General features: G+C 44.2%; 1 protein-coding gene and 1 long non-coding RNA gene across 2 annotated transcripts in view; both read right to left on the bottom strand.

Annotated features, from left to right (window-relative positions):
• Positions 1-2100: 2100 nt before the first annotated feature.
• LOC135099434 (uncharacterized) lies at positions 2101-6599 on the bottom strand. Its single transcript, XR_010267953.1, has 2 exons — positions 6314-6599; positions 2101-4754 (listed from the first exon to the last, which is right to left on the bottom strand). It is a non-coding gene; the product is annotated as an uncharacterized LOC135099434 (long non-coding RNA).
• Positions 6600-6740: 141 nt separating this feature from the next.
• The window catches only part of LOC135099427 (uncharacterized), a 36525-nt gene continuing 29945 nt past the window's right edge, over positions 6741-13320 (bottom strand). Inside the window, exon 3 of the mRNA XM_064001764.1 lies at positions 6741-7254. Within this exon, the coding sequence (XP_063857834.1) occupies positions 7046-7254 (209 nt within the window). The 3' untranslated portion in view covers positions 6741-7045. The remainder of the gene's footprint in view (positions 7255-13320) is intronic.

The raw sequence follows: 13320 nt of genomic DNA, 5'->3' as shown, positions 1-13320 counted from the left end.
ATTGCCCCTTTGAAAACTCAAGAGCCGAAAATTGGTACTCATTAACCTCCAATCTATATGCAAAACCATCATAATGTGGCTGGCTATTGTTCCCCTCCCCGGGCCTTGCAGTACGGAGGAGGGGCGGCCGCGGCGTGCTAAACTACTAGTGTAATGTTGGTGCTCCGAAGGGCGTGTCGATCAACTCCACTGCTTCTCTCGTCAGCCCCTCCTTCACGTGTATAGGAAAACAGTGTAAAGACAACTGCAAGATACAACAAGACCTACACGTATTTACTGTTTTTCTCCTCCAGACTCTCTTCTGCTAAATTTATGGGGAGCTGCAAGAAAGGATCATTATGTGTACTGGTTTTCTCCTCTCTCTCTATCTTGCTTCACTCGTGCATAAAAAAATAATGTAAGGAAAGCTGCAAGAAACCATCAGGCCTACACGTGACGGTCTCTGTATAAAACGTACGTACATACATATCATCCCTAATCTTTTAAAGTCCCTTATTGACTCGGCACTAACAACTTGATTGCTAAGTCTATTGAAGATTACGTGGCACAAAACTGTGTGTGTGTGATTAATGTGTCTCAGGATTTTCTTATCTAGTTTTCCTATTTATTTCAACGTATTAGTGAGAGTTTATGGAATTTCGTGCTAGACCTGTGATTTAATATTAAGATACGCTTCTGTTAACAGCTAAACCTTTATGGGAGTGATATTATTTCAAATGTATCTCTCTCAATCTATTTTTTAATATTTTTGGGTCGCTTCGGTTTCTATGTCTTCCTTATTGTAATTAACCTAATGTTTGATCATTTTAAAATACCGAATTACATATAACAATGAGACATACATCGTTTTAATGGCTCTCTCTCTCTCTCTCTCTCTCTCTCTCTCTCTCTCTCTCTCTCTCTCTCTCTCTCTCTCTCTCTCTCTCTCTCTCTCTCTCTCTCTCTCTCTCTCTCTCTCTCTCTCGGTAAGGTCATTAATTTTTTATTTTTTTTTTTCATTAGGTGAGGATACACGTGTACCCTGCAGTATTCGTGATTCAGTGAGTACACCGCCTCTGTACCTGTCACCTCCAAAACTTACCATTACTGCTTTCTAGTATATTTAATACCATTCATTACCCTTGATCTTTTCACACGTCCTTACCTAACAAAGCGATGGAGTTCCTGCCATTTTAGTTAATCTATTATTATTATTATTATTGTTGTTGTTGTTGTTGTTGTTGTTGTTGTTGCAGTTTTTGTTATTATTATTATTATTATTATTATTATTATTATTATTATTATTATTATTATTATTATTATTATTATTATTATTGTAGTAGTAGTGGTAGTAGTAGTAGTAGTAGTAGTAAGTAGTAAGAACAGTAGTAGTCGCAATACTTGCAGAAATTAATTGGTCATTTATTTTATTAATTATTATTATTTCAATTACTGTTATTATCCAGACTTTCGTCAAACTTGAAAATATAGATGTTAAACTTTCGTGCCTGATTTACATAATTAATTAAGCTACATTATTCTAGAGGAACATGTGAAGGATGGAAACACAAGGTGAGAAAAAGAAACTGTGAGTCTTGTGCATGACAACTCTGTTAACGCGTTCATTGCACGATGCTATATATAGAAAAAAAAAAATTGTTTATCGTGCAAACAATTGTTCACATATAATGCGATTTCCAGTATCAACTTTAAACCAATAGAGTTGTGTTTATATATTCGCCAAACTTTTTGTTGCACCACTGTAGTGAGGGACAGCCGCTTTCGTTGCTGCATATACAGAGATGTGTTTGGTGCTGTGGTACACGGCTGTGTGGAGTGTGGTGTTAGGTGTACTGTGTGACAGGTAGGTGATGGGTGTAAGGTGTTAGCTGTGTTGGTGTGTGACAAGCAGATGGTGCCGGCAGTGAGACATGTTCACTGTAGGTGGTGACGTATGGGTGATGTTTTGGGACCTGCGTTAGTTGAGTCGCCTCTCGTCCAGGCTGAGGGGACGACGCGGCGTGAATTATAGGTTGTCTTCTAATCTAGTAATTTATTAATAAGAATCCGTTCCCCTGCCCCCAATACCGTCAATGTTGTGAAGGTAAATGAAAGCCTTAGATACTTTTGTCTTTATTGTAAACATCGATGTATCAAATTGAGTATATACTGTAATTGTACAACAATTAAAGATTGATAATTAAGATGGGGTCCTGGGAGACTAACGTTAGTCAGCTTGACACCACTGGAGGGAGAGCCCGGGACACGCCTCGACCTATGCAATTTATTACCTATAAACCTCCGTCAGTAGCCGATATCGTTAAGGTGGGCACGACGAGGGGAGCAGGAGGCGGTGGGGCGGGGAGCAGCCGCAGCCCACTCGGCCTCATTGTTGGTGATATAAGTGAGAGGAGACTAGGATCACAACTGACCAATCATAACACATCTATGAGGGAGGGGAGAGTTGAAAGGCAGCAACAGGTGACAGCGGCCCAATCATAACGCTGCTAAGGGGGGGAGGAGGAGGAGGAGGAGAGGAGGTGTCTTGAGGGAGGCGAGCTAGAGTGTATAACAACAGTGAACCAATCATACGCCGGCTAGGAAGGAGAGCACGTCACGGAGTCTATACCAGTCAGAGGAAAGCTCACTACAGGGCCACTACGACACGCGCGATCACCTACGTGGAGGATAATGTACATATGTGAAGGTTTGATTGACACGTTGAGCCGTTGTCTGGTAGGAGTGTCTTGACTTGCCGAGGCGCCGGATACCGCACTCTCCCCTGGCGACCCCGACACGGCAACAGAGAGAATCACCATCGTCATCATCATCATCATCATCATCGTCATCATTAACTTGGCGTTCGTTACTTACTAATGTGAAAGCATCGTCGTTGGTGAAACACACACACACACACACACACACACACACACAAACACACACGTTCGCGAGTGACCTACGTTAACGAACCATCGGAGTTCATCTAAGGAAAGCGGAACGAACCTCGGAAATGAAGCCTCGACACGAACCTGTGGCAGAGGAAAGAGGTCGAGGTGGAAGGGAGTGGGTAGGGGGAGGGGAGTGCAGGTGCTCGCCGCCCCGGCCTTGTGTTGGTGAGTCGCGGCGGACCATCGGGGGTGGATGGAATGACTCTCGACCTTTGTTTCAAGCGAACGTTGGTTTCCTCTCTCACTCTTATTCTCTCTCTCTCTCTCTCTCTCTCTCTCTCTCTCTCTCTCTCTCTCTCTCTCTCTCTCTCTCTCATCTTTGTATTAATTGTTTTAAGCTCATTACAAACTTAATCATGTGTATAATTATTATTTTTTCCCAAACACACACACACACACACACACGCACACACACGTAAACACACACACACACACACACACACACACACACACACACACACGTATATACAAATGTACAAGCGTGACCTTCGTCAGACGGCTAAGTAGGAACGCCTCCCACCTCGGCGTGGAAACAAATAGTACTCTAAAGCGAGTGAAATCTCTCCGCAGGAACTTGACTGACACGCCTCTACCTTGCTTTCCACGCTAAACACACTACCTCAAGCTTTCGTTCACACCACAGCAAAGCAGCGTTTCACTGGAAAGCGAAAATTTATTCGCATCTTAACCCGATTTGCCCTTGAGGCTACTCAAAGAAAAACCGCGATATTTACAGCCATTCAGAGAAACCCAACAGATCCAACCTTGACTTGACTCCCGCAATGAGTGTGTGCCTCCACGACGCGCGTCACGCGGGTATTGTGTCAGCCCCCTTGAGGAGGGGTGCGCCGCGGCCCGGTGTAGGAGAGTGCGAGACTCTCTAAGTAGAGCAAGCGAAGGTGTCCCTAGTATGTATGTGGTCAGAGAAGCAAGAGCAGACATAAAAAGCAACATCACACAATGTGTAGACAAACAAAACTTTCCAGAGGAAGCAGCCGTACGTTCCCACGCTCGTGTTGGTCCGTAGTGATTCACAAGATACACGAGCACGAACGAGCCGCCGCGCGATCCGTACACATTAAAGCTAACTAATCCTTTCGAGAGCAATTTTATAACTGCACACAAATAAATTAACGCGTATCCAAATAGTTACCTAAGTCCTCGTAGGAATAACACATACTGAGTGTTGAGCATTGAGTACCCCCTGGTGTATTAATGACCCACCCCGGGGGGCGTGCGGCCCCGAGGCAGCGGCCCCCACCGCTCAGCCCCAGGGGCATGCGCGGCGGGGCCCAGCCTCGGAAAGCCTCCGAGAGGCTCCCGCTGACTGTGCTATTCTGAAACGTAACTTTTGACTAAAGTCTTTTTGATCACCCTGTACCCAAGGCTCAAGGAACGATACAGTGACAACACTAATGACCTTAAAGGCTAAATAAATGTGTAGCACAGAACATGTGAACGTAGAGAGGACACTAAACCGACACTTTCAAACACAAGGAGTAAAGTAATGCGGAATAATCCGAATATCAACCAAAACTTGTGAATAACAATTTTCATGTTGTCAGAACTTTCTGACGGGATCTTAGTTTTCAAGTCGACAGCATCATCAGCAGGAGTCCTGGAGGTGGGATGGGACGCCGGGAGCGCCACCCCGCTAGGCTGGGGGGCGGGGGTGCGCCGTGCTGGCCGCAAGGGCGCGGGCGCGCTGATCCGTTCGGCCGACGCCCCCACTTGAGCTTGAGCGTATATTCGAGATTTCTATTCGGTGTGTCGTTTGAAGGACTCGAGAGTGTTCATTGTTTCTTGGTCATGAACCGCACGCACACACTGGAGACAATATACATAATAGTTAATCACCACTCACAGTCTGTACAGGTGTGGAGTATATAAAGTATACACAACGAAGCATCATACAGCCGGGGTGAGGGATCCGAAGCGTCGGGTACACTGCTTCGAAACCTCTATTCTGTTTTGGACTGTATAAAGGAAACGAGTAATATGTATATACCTATATATGTATTTATTTATATATATGATTCTCATGCATACTCTTTCTCTCGCTCTTTCTCTCTTTCTCTCTCTCTTTCTCTCTCACTGTCTTTCAGTCCTCGCTAGGTTGTGTGTGCCCAGAATCGAGTCTGTTGGCTAGGATTTATCTGAGGGGAGGAGGGAAGATGGGGAGGGAGGAGGAGAGGTAGGAGAGGGGAAGCAGGTACGTGGAGAGAGGACAAAAAAAGGGGAGAGGGAAGAATGAAAGAAAGAAAAAAGAAGAATGGAGGAAAGGAGACAGAGAAAGACGTGGGGGAACGAAGAAAGAAAAAAGAAGGGAGAAAAGAAGAAAGAAAGAAGGGGAGGGAAGGAAGAAACGGAAGATGGTGAAAGGAGAACGAAGAAAACAGATTCGAAAAGATAAGACAAAAAGGAAGAAATAGAAGAAGGAAAGAGTGGAAAAGGGGAGAGAGAGAGAGAGAGAGAGAGAGAGAGAGAGAGAGAGAGAGAGAGAGAGAGAGAGAGAGAGAGAGGAATGAAGGTAGTCGATAAATAAGAGCAAGGATAAATAGCGTAAAAAAAAGGAGGTAAAGAAGAGGGAAGGGTGGATGAATGAAGGAACGGAAAATGAAAATAGAGAGGACAAAAAATAGGAGGGAAAGAGGAGAGAAAAGAGAATGAAGGAGGTGGATAAAGGGAAGAGGGACAATTAAAGGAAGGAATAAAGAAGAGGGGGAAGGGAGTGAAGAATGAAGAAGGCAGGGGGGCGTGAGATGACAATAAAGGTAAGGAGAAAAGGAGAAAGGAAGGAGAAAGGAGGAGAAGGGAAGGAGAAAGACGACAAAAAGAAAAAAAAAGGATGGAGGAGGTGAAAAGAAAAAAGGAATAAGCGGGAAGGATATGTGGAGAGAGGACAAAAAAGGGGAGAGGGAAGGAGGAAAGAAAAGAGAGGTGAAGGGGAAGGTGAGAGAGTAACATTCTTTATGAAGGGGCAAAACCTACTGAACCTACCACCTTTTCTACAGTGTGCCTCTACATACCTTCGTAAAACCTGACTAGGGAGTCACGCCCGCTGGTTAATTAAAGTCAGGATGGTAAATGTTTGGCTAAAAATTCACATGTAACAGTATGAAACTTGTATTTCCACTTGGGGCTATCTGTTTCAGCTAGGCCTATTGAAATCCCCAGTGTCTCTTTTTTTTTTTAAGGAAGCTATGCAGAGTTTTCGTCCCACTGTCTATACCCAATCCTATCTCCTGTCTACCTATCTGTCTGTGTGTGTATCTGTTTATCTATCAGTAGCTATCTATCAGCCCCCTCACACCGGCGCTCTCCAGACGGTCACTACTGAAGGAGGAGGGGAAGGTCTGGGGAGGGTAGGTGTCGGGCGGACTGACATGGGGGTGAAGGGCGGGGGCGTTGGGTGTGATGCAGACGGTCTCCGCCACCATGGGCACCACCGCCCGCATGTCAGGGGCCAGGGAGGACGTAGGCGTGTCGTAGGCCGGGGGCGGGGCGATGGGCGGCACGAGGGGCGTGGTCAGGGGGGTCCTGCAGGGAGAGAAAATAAGGATATATCAATGACTGATCCACTTTTGTGTTTGGATTTGACTTTGATCAGATTTGTAGGTCACTTTTTTCTTTTTTTTTTTTTCCTCTCGAACTAGAAATTTTTGTAAGCAAATTTCCATCTCAAAGGGAACATGTATACTACTCTACTTGAAGAAAAATATATACTACAAGAAAATATAGCAAGTGTCTCTCAACGTCCATTAAAATTCCTTTGAGGAGACGTAATGAATAATGCAAGTGCTACGAGTCAGGCAAGGTCAATGAGTGTCCTGCGCGAGGCTCACCATGAAGAGGCTGCTCCGCCGCTGTAGCGTGGCGGTGTGGGCGTGGTGGCCCCGGCCCGTGGTTTGAGCGAGGGTGGGGCAAGGTTTGAGTGTGGGAGATGGGGATGGCGTGGGTGTACATGGGTGTGGGGACGGTGGTGGAGGTTGGGGGCATGTGGTGGTAGGACACGGAGTGGTGCATGTCGATGGGCGGGGGCGAGGCCGTGTATTCCTGCTGCTGCTGCTGCTGCTGTTGCTGGATGTAGGGGCGTCTGGTGGGCGTGCGGCTGAGACTCAACATGGGCGTGGACTGGCTCGACGTGGGCATGAGTGGCATGGGTGACGTGGCCGGAGTCTGGGTAAGTGTTGGGCGAGGGTGTGGGGGGGGCTCCTGGGGAGCGTGATCGTGGCTGGCGTCCGTGGTGTGCCGCCCACCATCTCTCCGTAAATGGTGGGACACGTCAGCCACGCGCCGCGCCGCTCCAGCAGATCCGCCCGGCTGCCTGTGGGAGGCGCAGAGGAAGGTGGGGTGACGAGTAGCAAGGGGGAAAGAATGGCCAAAACTAACTCTCTCTCTCTCTCTCTCTCTCTCTCACTCTCTCTCTCTCTCTCTCTCTCTTCTCTCTCCTCTCTCTCTCTCTCTCTCTCTCTCTCTCTCTCTCTCTCCGCACAATTCTACGTGCGGAAATCACATATTCACTTCTTTTCGTTTAGTCTTTCCTTGGTAAGCTGTGCAACACTCTGGCTTCCTGTTTTTTTCCACCTTGCTACAGCTTGGACTCTTTCATGAGGGGAAGGGAGTATCAGGACACATCAGGAGGCTAAATTGAATTGCTTATTTGGAACTCCAGTGCCTTTTCTTTGCTTTGGAGTGGCGATACGCTGCTTTTCTCTCTCTCTCTCTCTCTCTCTCTCTCTCTCTCTCTCTCTCTCTCTCTCTCTCTCTCTCTCTCTCTCTCTCTCTCTCTCTCTCTCTCTCTCTCTCTCTCTCTCTCTCTCTCTCTCTCTCTCTCTCTCTCTCTCTCTCTCTCTCTCTCTCTCTCTCTCTCTCTCTCTCTCTCTCTCTCTCTCTCTCTCTTTCTGTACCCAAGCACCATACGTCTGTAGTGATAAGGACTAATTGAACTTTTCAGTGAGGTAAATAAGAAAAGAAAATGACAGTATTTTTATATTATTACCAAAGAGAATAATTTTGTTTCGATAACTCAGACACGATAAAAAAAAAGCATGAAAACATAAGAGGTATGATATGAAAGTAAAGGAATAAGTAAGGAAAGAAATGGGAATAAGTGAAGAAAACATGCTATTTCACTTTTAGAGAGAGAGAGAGAGAGAGAGAGAGATGAGAGAGAGAGAGAGAGAGAGAGAGAGAGAGAGAGAGAGAGAGAGAGAGAGAGAGAGAGAGAGAGAGAGAGAGAGAGCATGCACAGGGTACGGCGGAAAATATTTTTAGAAGCTTCAAAGTCACAGAGGCAATTTACGGAATTTTAATGAACTACAAAGTCAATTTTAAACTTCCACGAAAATAAGTATTTGTTTTCTTGCATCTACTACCCGCGTTGTTTTTTTCGTGTCGTTTGTATAAATTCCCCTCAAAGAAGATATTACAAAAAAAAAAAAATACCAGAAGAAAATATTGAGTGATGGTGATTGAGGAGCGACAAGAGAGAGAGAGAGGAGAGAGAGAGAGAGAGAGAGAGAGAGAGAGAGAGAGGAGAGAGAGAGAAGAGAGAGAGGAGAGAGAGAGAGAGAGAATCGACAAACACGAACACACAGACATACATATATACATTCATGCAAATATACAGACAAACAGACAGACAAAGAGACGAAAAAAACATGAAAAAAAACAGTTGAAAATAAATAAACAAAGCAAAGAATCCATTACATACCACTTTATAATAAGACCACAAGTAAATGTCATGAAGCTAATCTAAGACGGAAGGAGAGCATCTAAAGACACACAGAGGGAACGTTTGATGGAAAAAGGAGTGAAATAAGGACCAAGAAAAAGTTCAGGCAGTAAGGAAAAAAAGACCAAGCAGAAAAGGAGTAATGTTAAGGATAATGACAGCATGTGAAGGCCAAAAATAGGCAGTTTAAAAGAAAAAAAAAAATAGGATAATCTACGGACACGTTGACGCAATTTTAATGAGAAGACTTTCAATGTAGAGGGGTAAAGGGACACCTAACTATATGGCGGAATTTGAACGAAAAACTAAGTTTACTAAGAGACAAAAAGAATAATTGTGAGTAAAGAGAAGCAGTTCAAGGGCATTTAAGGGCAAAACGGGGGGCAATTAAAGGGAATTTAAGGGCTATGGAAAGTAATTCATTGGGATTTCAAAGCAAGGGAATGGAATATAAAGGCAAAGATAAGCATTGCAGGGACATTTAAGGGCAAAGGGAGGTGATCTAAGTGAGAAGCAAGAGGGAGAAGCCTACCTAGTAGATGGAGCGGACAGAGGGAGTCATGGGCCCGGGGCGGGGGTGTCTGGGAGCCCTGGACCTCCGACCCCTCACAGGTTACTCGGCTCCTCGCTGGTGCCCGAGGAGTCCGCGAGTCTTCGAGGCAACACTGAAGGAGGGAGGGAGGAACCAGGGTGATAGAGGGCAGAGTTACATACGCAAGTGAAAAGGATATAGAGATAAAATGAGCTATATTAGTAAGTTTATTTCTCTGGTTTTTGAGGTAGAACTGAAGGACGGGATGGGAAGCGAGGGGGATAAGGGGCAGAGTTACATACGCAGTTGAATAAGATATAGAGATAAATGAACTGTATTGGCCATACATTAGGAGATTAAATCGTTTTTGAGGTGTTATTGAAGGAGGGAGAGAGGAGCAAGGCGACATAGAGGGGCAGAATAAAGGTAGAGAGATAAATGAATCTATATTGGTCAAACATTTACCAGTTAAGTTTGTTAGGTTCTTAGGGAGTACCGATGAAGGGAGGAGCGAGGTGGGTAGAGGGACAGAGTTAGATAGGCAAGTGAATAAAGGTACAACAATAAACTGATTACATTGGTAATACATTTAGCAGTTTAGCTTGTTAGCAAGGTATTACCGATTAAAGGGCGTGAAGGAAAGAGGGAAATATAAAGGCACTGTTACATACACAAGTGAATAAGATCGAGAAATATATTGATTTGCATTGGTCATATATTCAACAAGAATTTATTTATTTATTTGGATTTAAGGCATCACCGACAGAAGAAGAAAAAAGAAGGAGGGATGAAAAGCAGAGTTAATTAGAGAAGCCTGGGACGTTATTGGGATAGACTGGGCAACATTGCTCATATACTTTTTTTTATTTCTTTAAGTTAACACTCACGGAGGGAAGAAGAAGGGAAGAGGAACACAAAGGCAGATTTACAAAGATGAGTTAATAATTGATACAAAGATAAATTGGTTTAGATGGAACCTAAATTTGCCAGTTTATTTTGTTAGTTTTCTAAGAGGCACTGAGGGAGGGACAGAAGACAGGAAGGGAAGGGCAGAATCGGGTACAGACGGAATAATGGAGAAATGGACGAATGGTCAGAGGGAGAGGGAAGGGATAAATTTACGTAAGGCATATAAGAGGAGAAGAGGAGATGTGGGCTTGTTCCCTTTAGATGATGTACGACCACAAACTTCCCTTAATGGCTGGATGGAAAATGTGTCGAGTCGAGTTCTCCTGTGGTAGCCAGTCAGTCATGTATTCACAGTTAGGAAAAGCCAATTTCTATTATAAGAACGAAGAAGGTAAACAAGAAACAACAGCGGAGGAAGGTTGTGTAGCAGTATAACTTCTGGCTCCACCCACGCTGAGTGTAAGCAGTTGACACGATTATCTCACTCTAAGCGGATAGGACAGAAGCGTAGTCGCCATTGTAATCTGATGCCAGCACATCCAGCAGGTCTTGGTAATGGTCAGATGAGGAGTGGTGACACAAGGAGGTATATTACATGCGCCTTGTGTTTGACATCCCCAGCAGGTGTTTGGTCGTATGTGTCGGGAAGGGAAGCTGGCTGGAGTATATTCACGCACATGCAGTATTAAGGCAAGTAAGAAGAAAGGACAGATGGACACTACTACGAGTATTACTGTTAATTTGCGCGTATTTATGTTAGGGAAAGTGAAGTCTTGAGCGCGGACAGTACTGTTTGTGTGGGAGCAAAGAAATTTGAACAAGGGCATCATCGATTGTCCCAGCAATGAAAATGGGACTTTCAATACAGGCGCTAATGTGTCTCGTATGGCATAGCTAGAAAAAAGAAGAATCATACGAGAAAAAAAAAAAACACCGAAAGGAAGAAACAATAAATTAGACGAAGAAATACTACTGCTACTACTACTACTACTACTACTACTACTAATCTTACAATGGCGATGGAGGTAAGACAGTGAGCATTATCTTCCGCTGCATTGTGCCTTGAATTGATTACGTGGCCCTGAATTATCTGTGCTGACTCACTGCGGGGATTTAAGGAAGACGTGGGGGAAAAGTTTGATGAGGAATCACTTCATAATCAATCCTGCGTCGTGAGATTGACTGGCTGACTAGATGAATGTGTTGCGCGGCGCGGCTCCTGATGAATGACGCAATTTGGAGATTAGGGACGAGTTTAAGTATGACTGGATCTTCATTCATTGATTTTCTTCATGAGTGCATAAAGTTCGATGTGTAATTTTAATATTTAGCAGTTTTCTTCGTAAATGTTCTCCTCATTATGCAGTGATTTATTTATTTATTTATTTATTTATTTATTCATTTTTATTTATTCATTTATTTTTTGTATAGAGTAGCTACGTCTATTAGCTCATCGAGACAAGATTATCGCCTTTTGTCTTCATAACAAGGCGCTCTTAACTTGACCTTGAAGATCAGTCGCTATCTTTGCCCTTGAGTATGTTCAGGTTTGTGCCTATATAATTTTGGATTCTACCTTTGCATTTAATTCTGTGCCCACAAGCATATTAAAGTACTGTATAGTTTTGTACATGACTGATTTATAAGTCTGGAGATGAGCATGAGTTGGGAATTATTGACTGACTGATAACTGATTTTCGGCATTGTAATAAGAAAGTGGGCCCGAGAGGAAAGAATAACATGCCTTTATGTACGTAGGTATTGCTAAATCATATATAGAATCTCTTTGCGTGAGATACATCAACACATTCTATGAAAAGAAACTACTTTTTTTCACTCGCTATGGAATCTGCAGCAGACTAAGTGCTTGGATATTGTAGCAGATGCAGAGAGAAAGAAACCAAGGAAGACAAAAGAAACAGCTGTACTGCATCTTGAGTGTTTGTGTCGAGATAAAGAACGTAGGAGAGAGAGAGAGAGAGAGAGAGAGAGAGAGAGAGAGAGAGAGAGAGAGAGAGAGAGAGAGAGAGAGAGAGAGAGAGAGAGAGAGAGAGAGAGAGAGAGATTCTTATCCTTAACCCATTAAATACAGCTTATGGAAATGAGCAAGAAGACAGCTTACAACTTTTACTAATCAAATTAAATTCAGGTAAACATATAAGAAGTAGATGGAGAAGGAGGAGGAGGAGGAGGAGGAGGAGGAGGATAGAAAAATCAGAAAATGAGAAAGGAAATACACAAGGAAGAATAAGAGAAAAGGAAAAAAAATCACCAAAGAAGTTAGATTTAAGAGGCGGTGGATTAAATAGAGAAAGAAAGAGACTAAAGAAAGGAGGAGAAGGAAGAGGAGGAGGAGGAAAGAGAGGTGAGAAATAACTCGTCCACTAATTTGCCTGGTATGGGGGTGTGTTGTGATGTACGAGACAGACTGTGTAATAAGGGAAAGGAGGGACGGTTTGTGTTTGGGAGGTGTGGCGGCGCGGGGAGGTAAGAGGGAACAAGACCTGAGGGAGCGTGGATGTGTAAGTGGGAGGAAAAAATACGAATACACGAGGAGCACCGTAAGTACCTTGTGTATCCCTTAAGCTTTCCCTCCTCCTCCTACTCCTCGTGGCAGAGAGAGAGAGAGAGAGAGAGAGAGAGAGAGAGAGAGAGAGAGAGAGAGAGAGAGAGAGAGAGAGAGAGAGAGAGGGGTGAGAAAGTAAGGAAAAAAACTTTAAAATGCAAGACAACAACTGCGGGGAAACACATCCGACTGCAAATTTCGAGGAGCATTGCAAAATTAACTGCAGAAATTCCCTCTCATTAGCACATAGCGAATGGCTCTCGCTAAACAGGCTGGATACACATGGCCACATTACTGCGCTCTGAATGGGCTGCAATATTTTACCTCTACCGTATGAACCCCCCATTCTTATTTTTATTGTAATGCTCCCTTAAATTTGAGTTGGCTACGAGCGGCGGTGCTGGGGGTACAGTGATGGTGACGGCAACGGGAAGAGTGACGATCGTGACAGTTGTGATGCCTGACCGTCATCTGGGCTGGGAGGGAATGCCGGATACCCGTCTGTCCTTACTGCGGTGTTGATTTGTAGGTAATTAGGAGAAGTCTAATCTGGTGCACTGATTTCATTGGGACATAAGACTGTAAGAATATAAGCCGCAAAAAGCCAGACTGTCTTGAAGACTTAACGTCATCAAGCATGAGCCCATTT

The sequence above is a fragment of the Scylla paramamosain genome, chromosome 4 (assembly GCF_035594125.1).
Source record: "Scylla paramamosain isolate STU-SP2022 chromosome 4, ASM3559412v1, whole genome shotgun sequence".
In the NCBI taxonomy this organism is placed as follows: Eukaryota; Metazoa; Arthropoda; class Malacostraca; order Decapoda; family Portunidae; genus Scylla; species Scylla paramamosain.
Note: the sequence above shows the minus strand (reverse complement) of the source record. Positions and strands in the feature narration are given on the sequence as shown.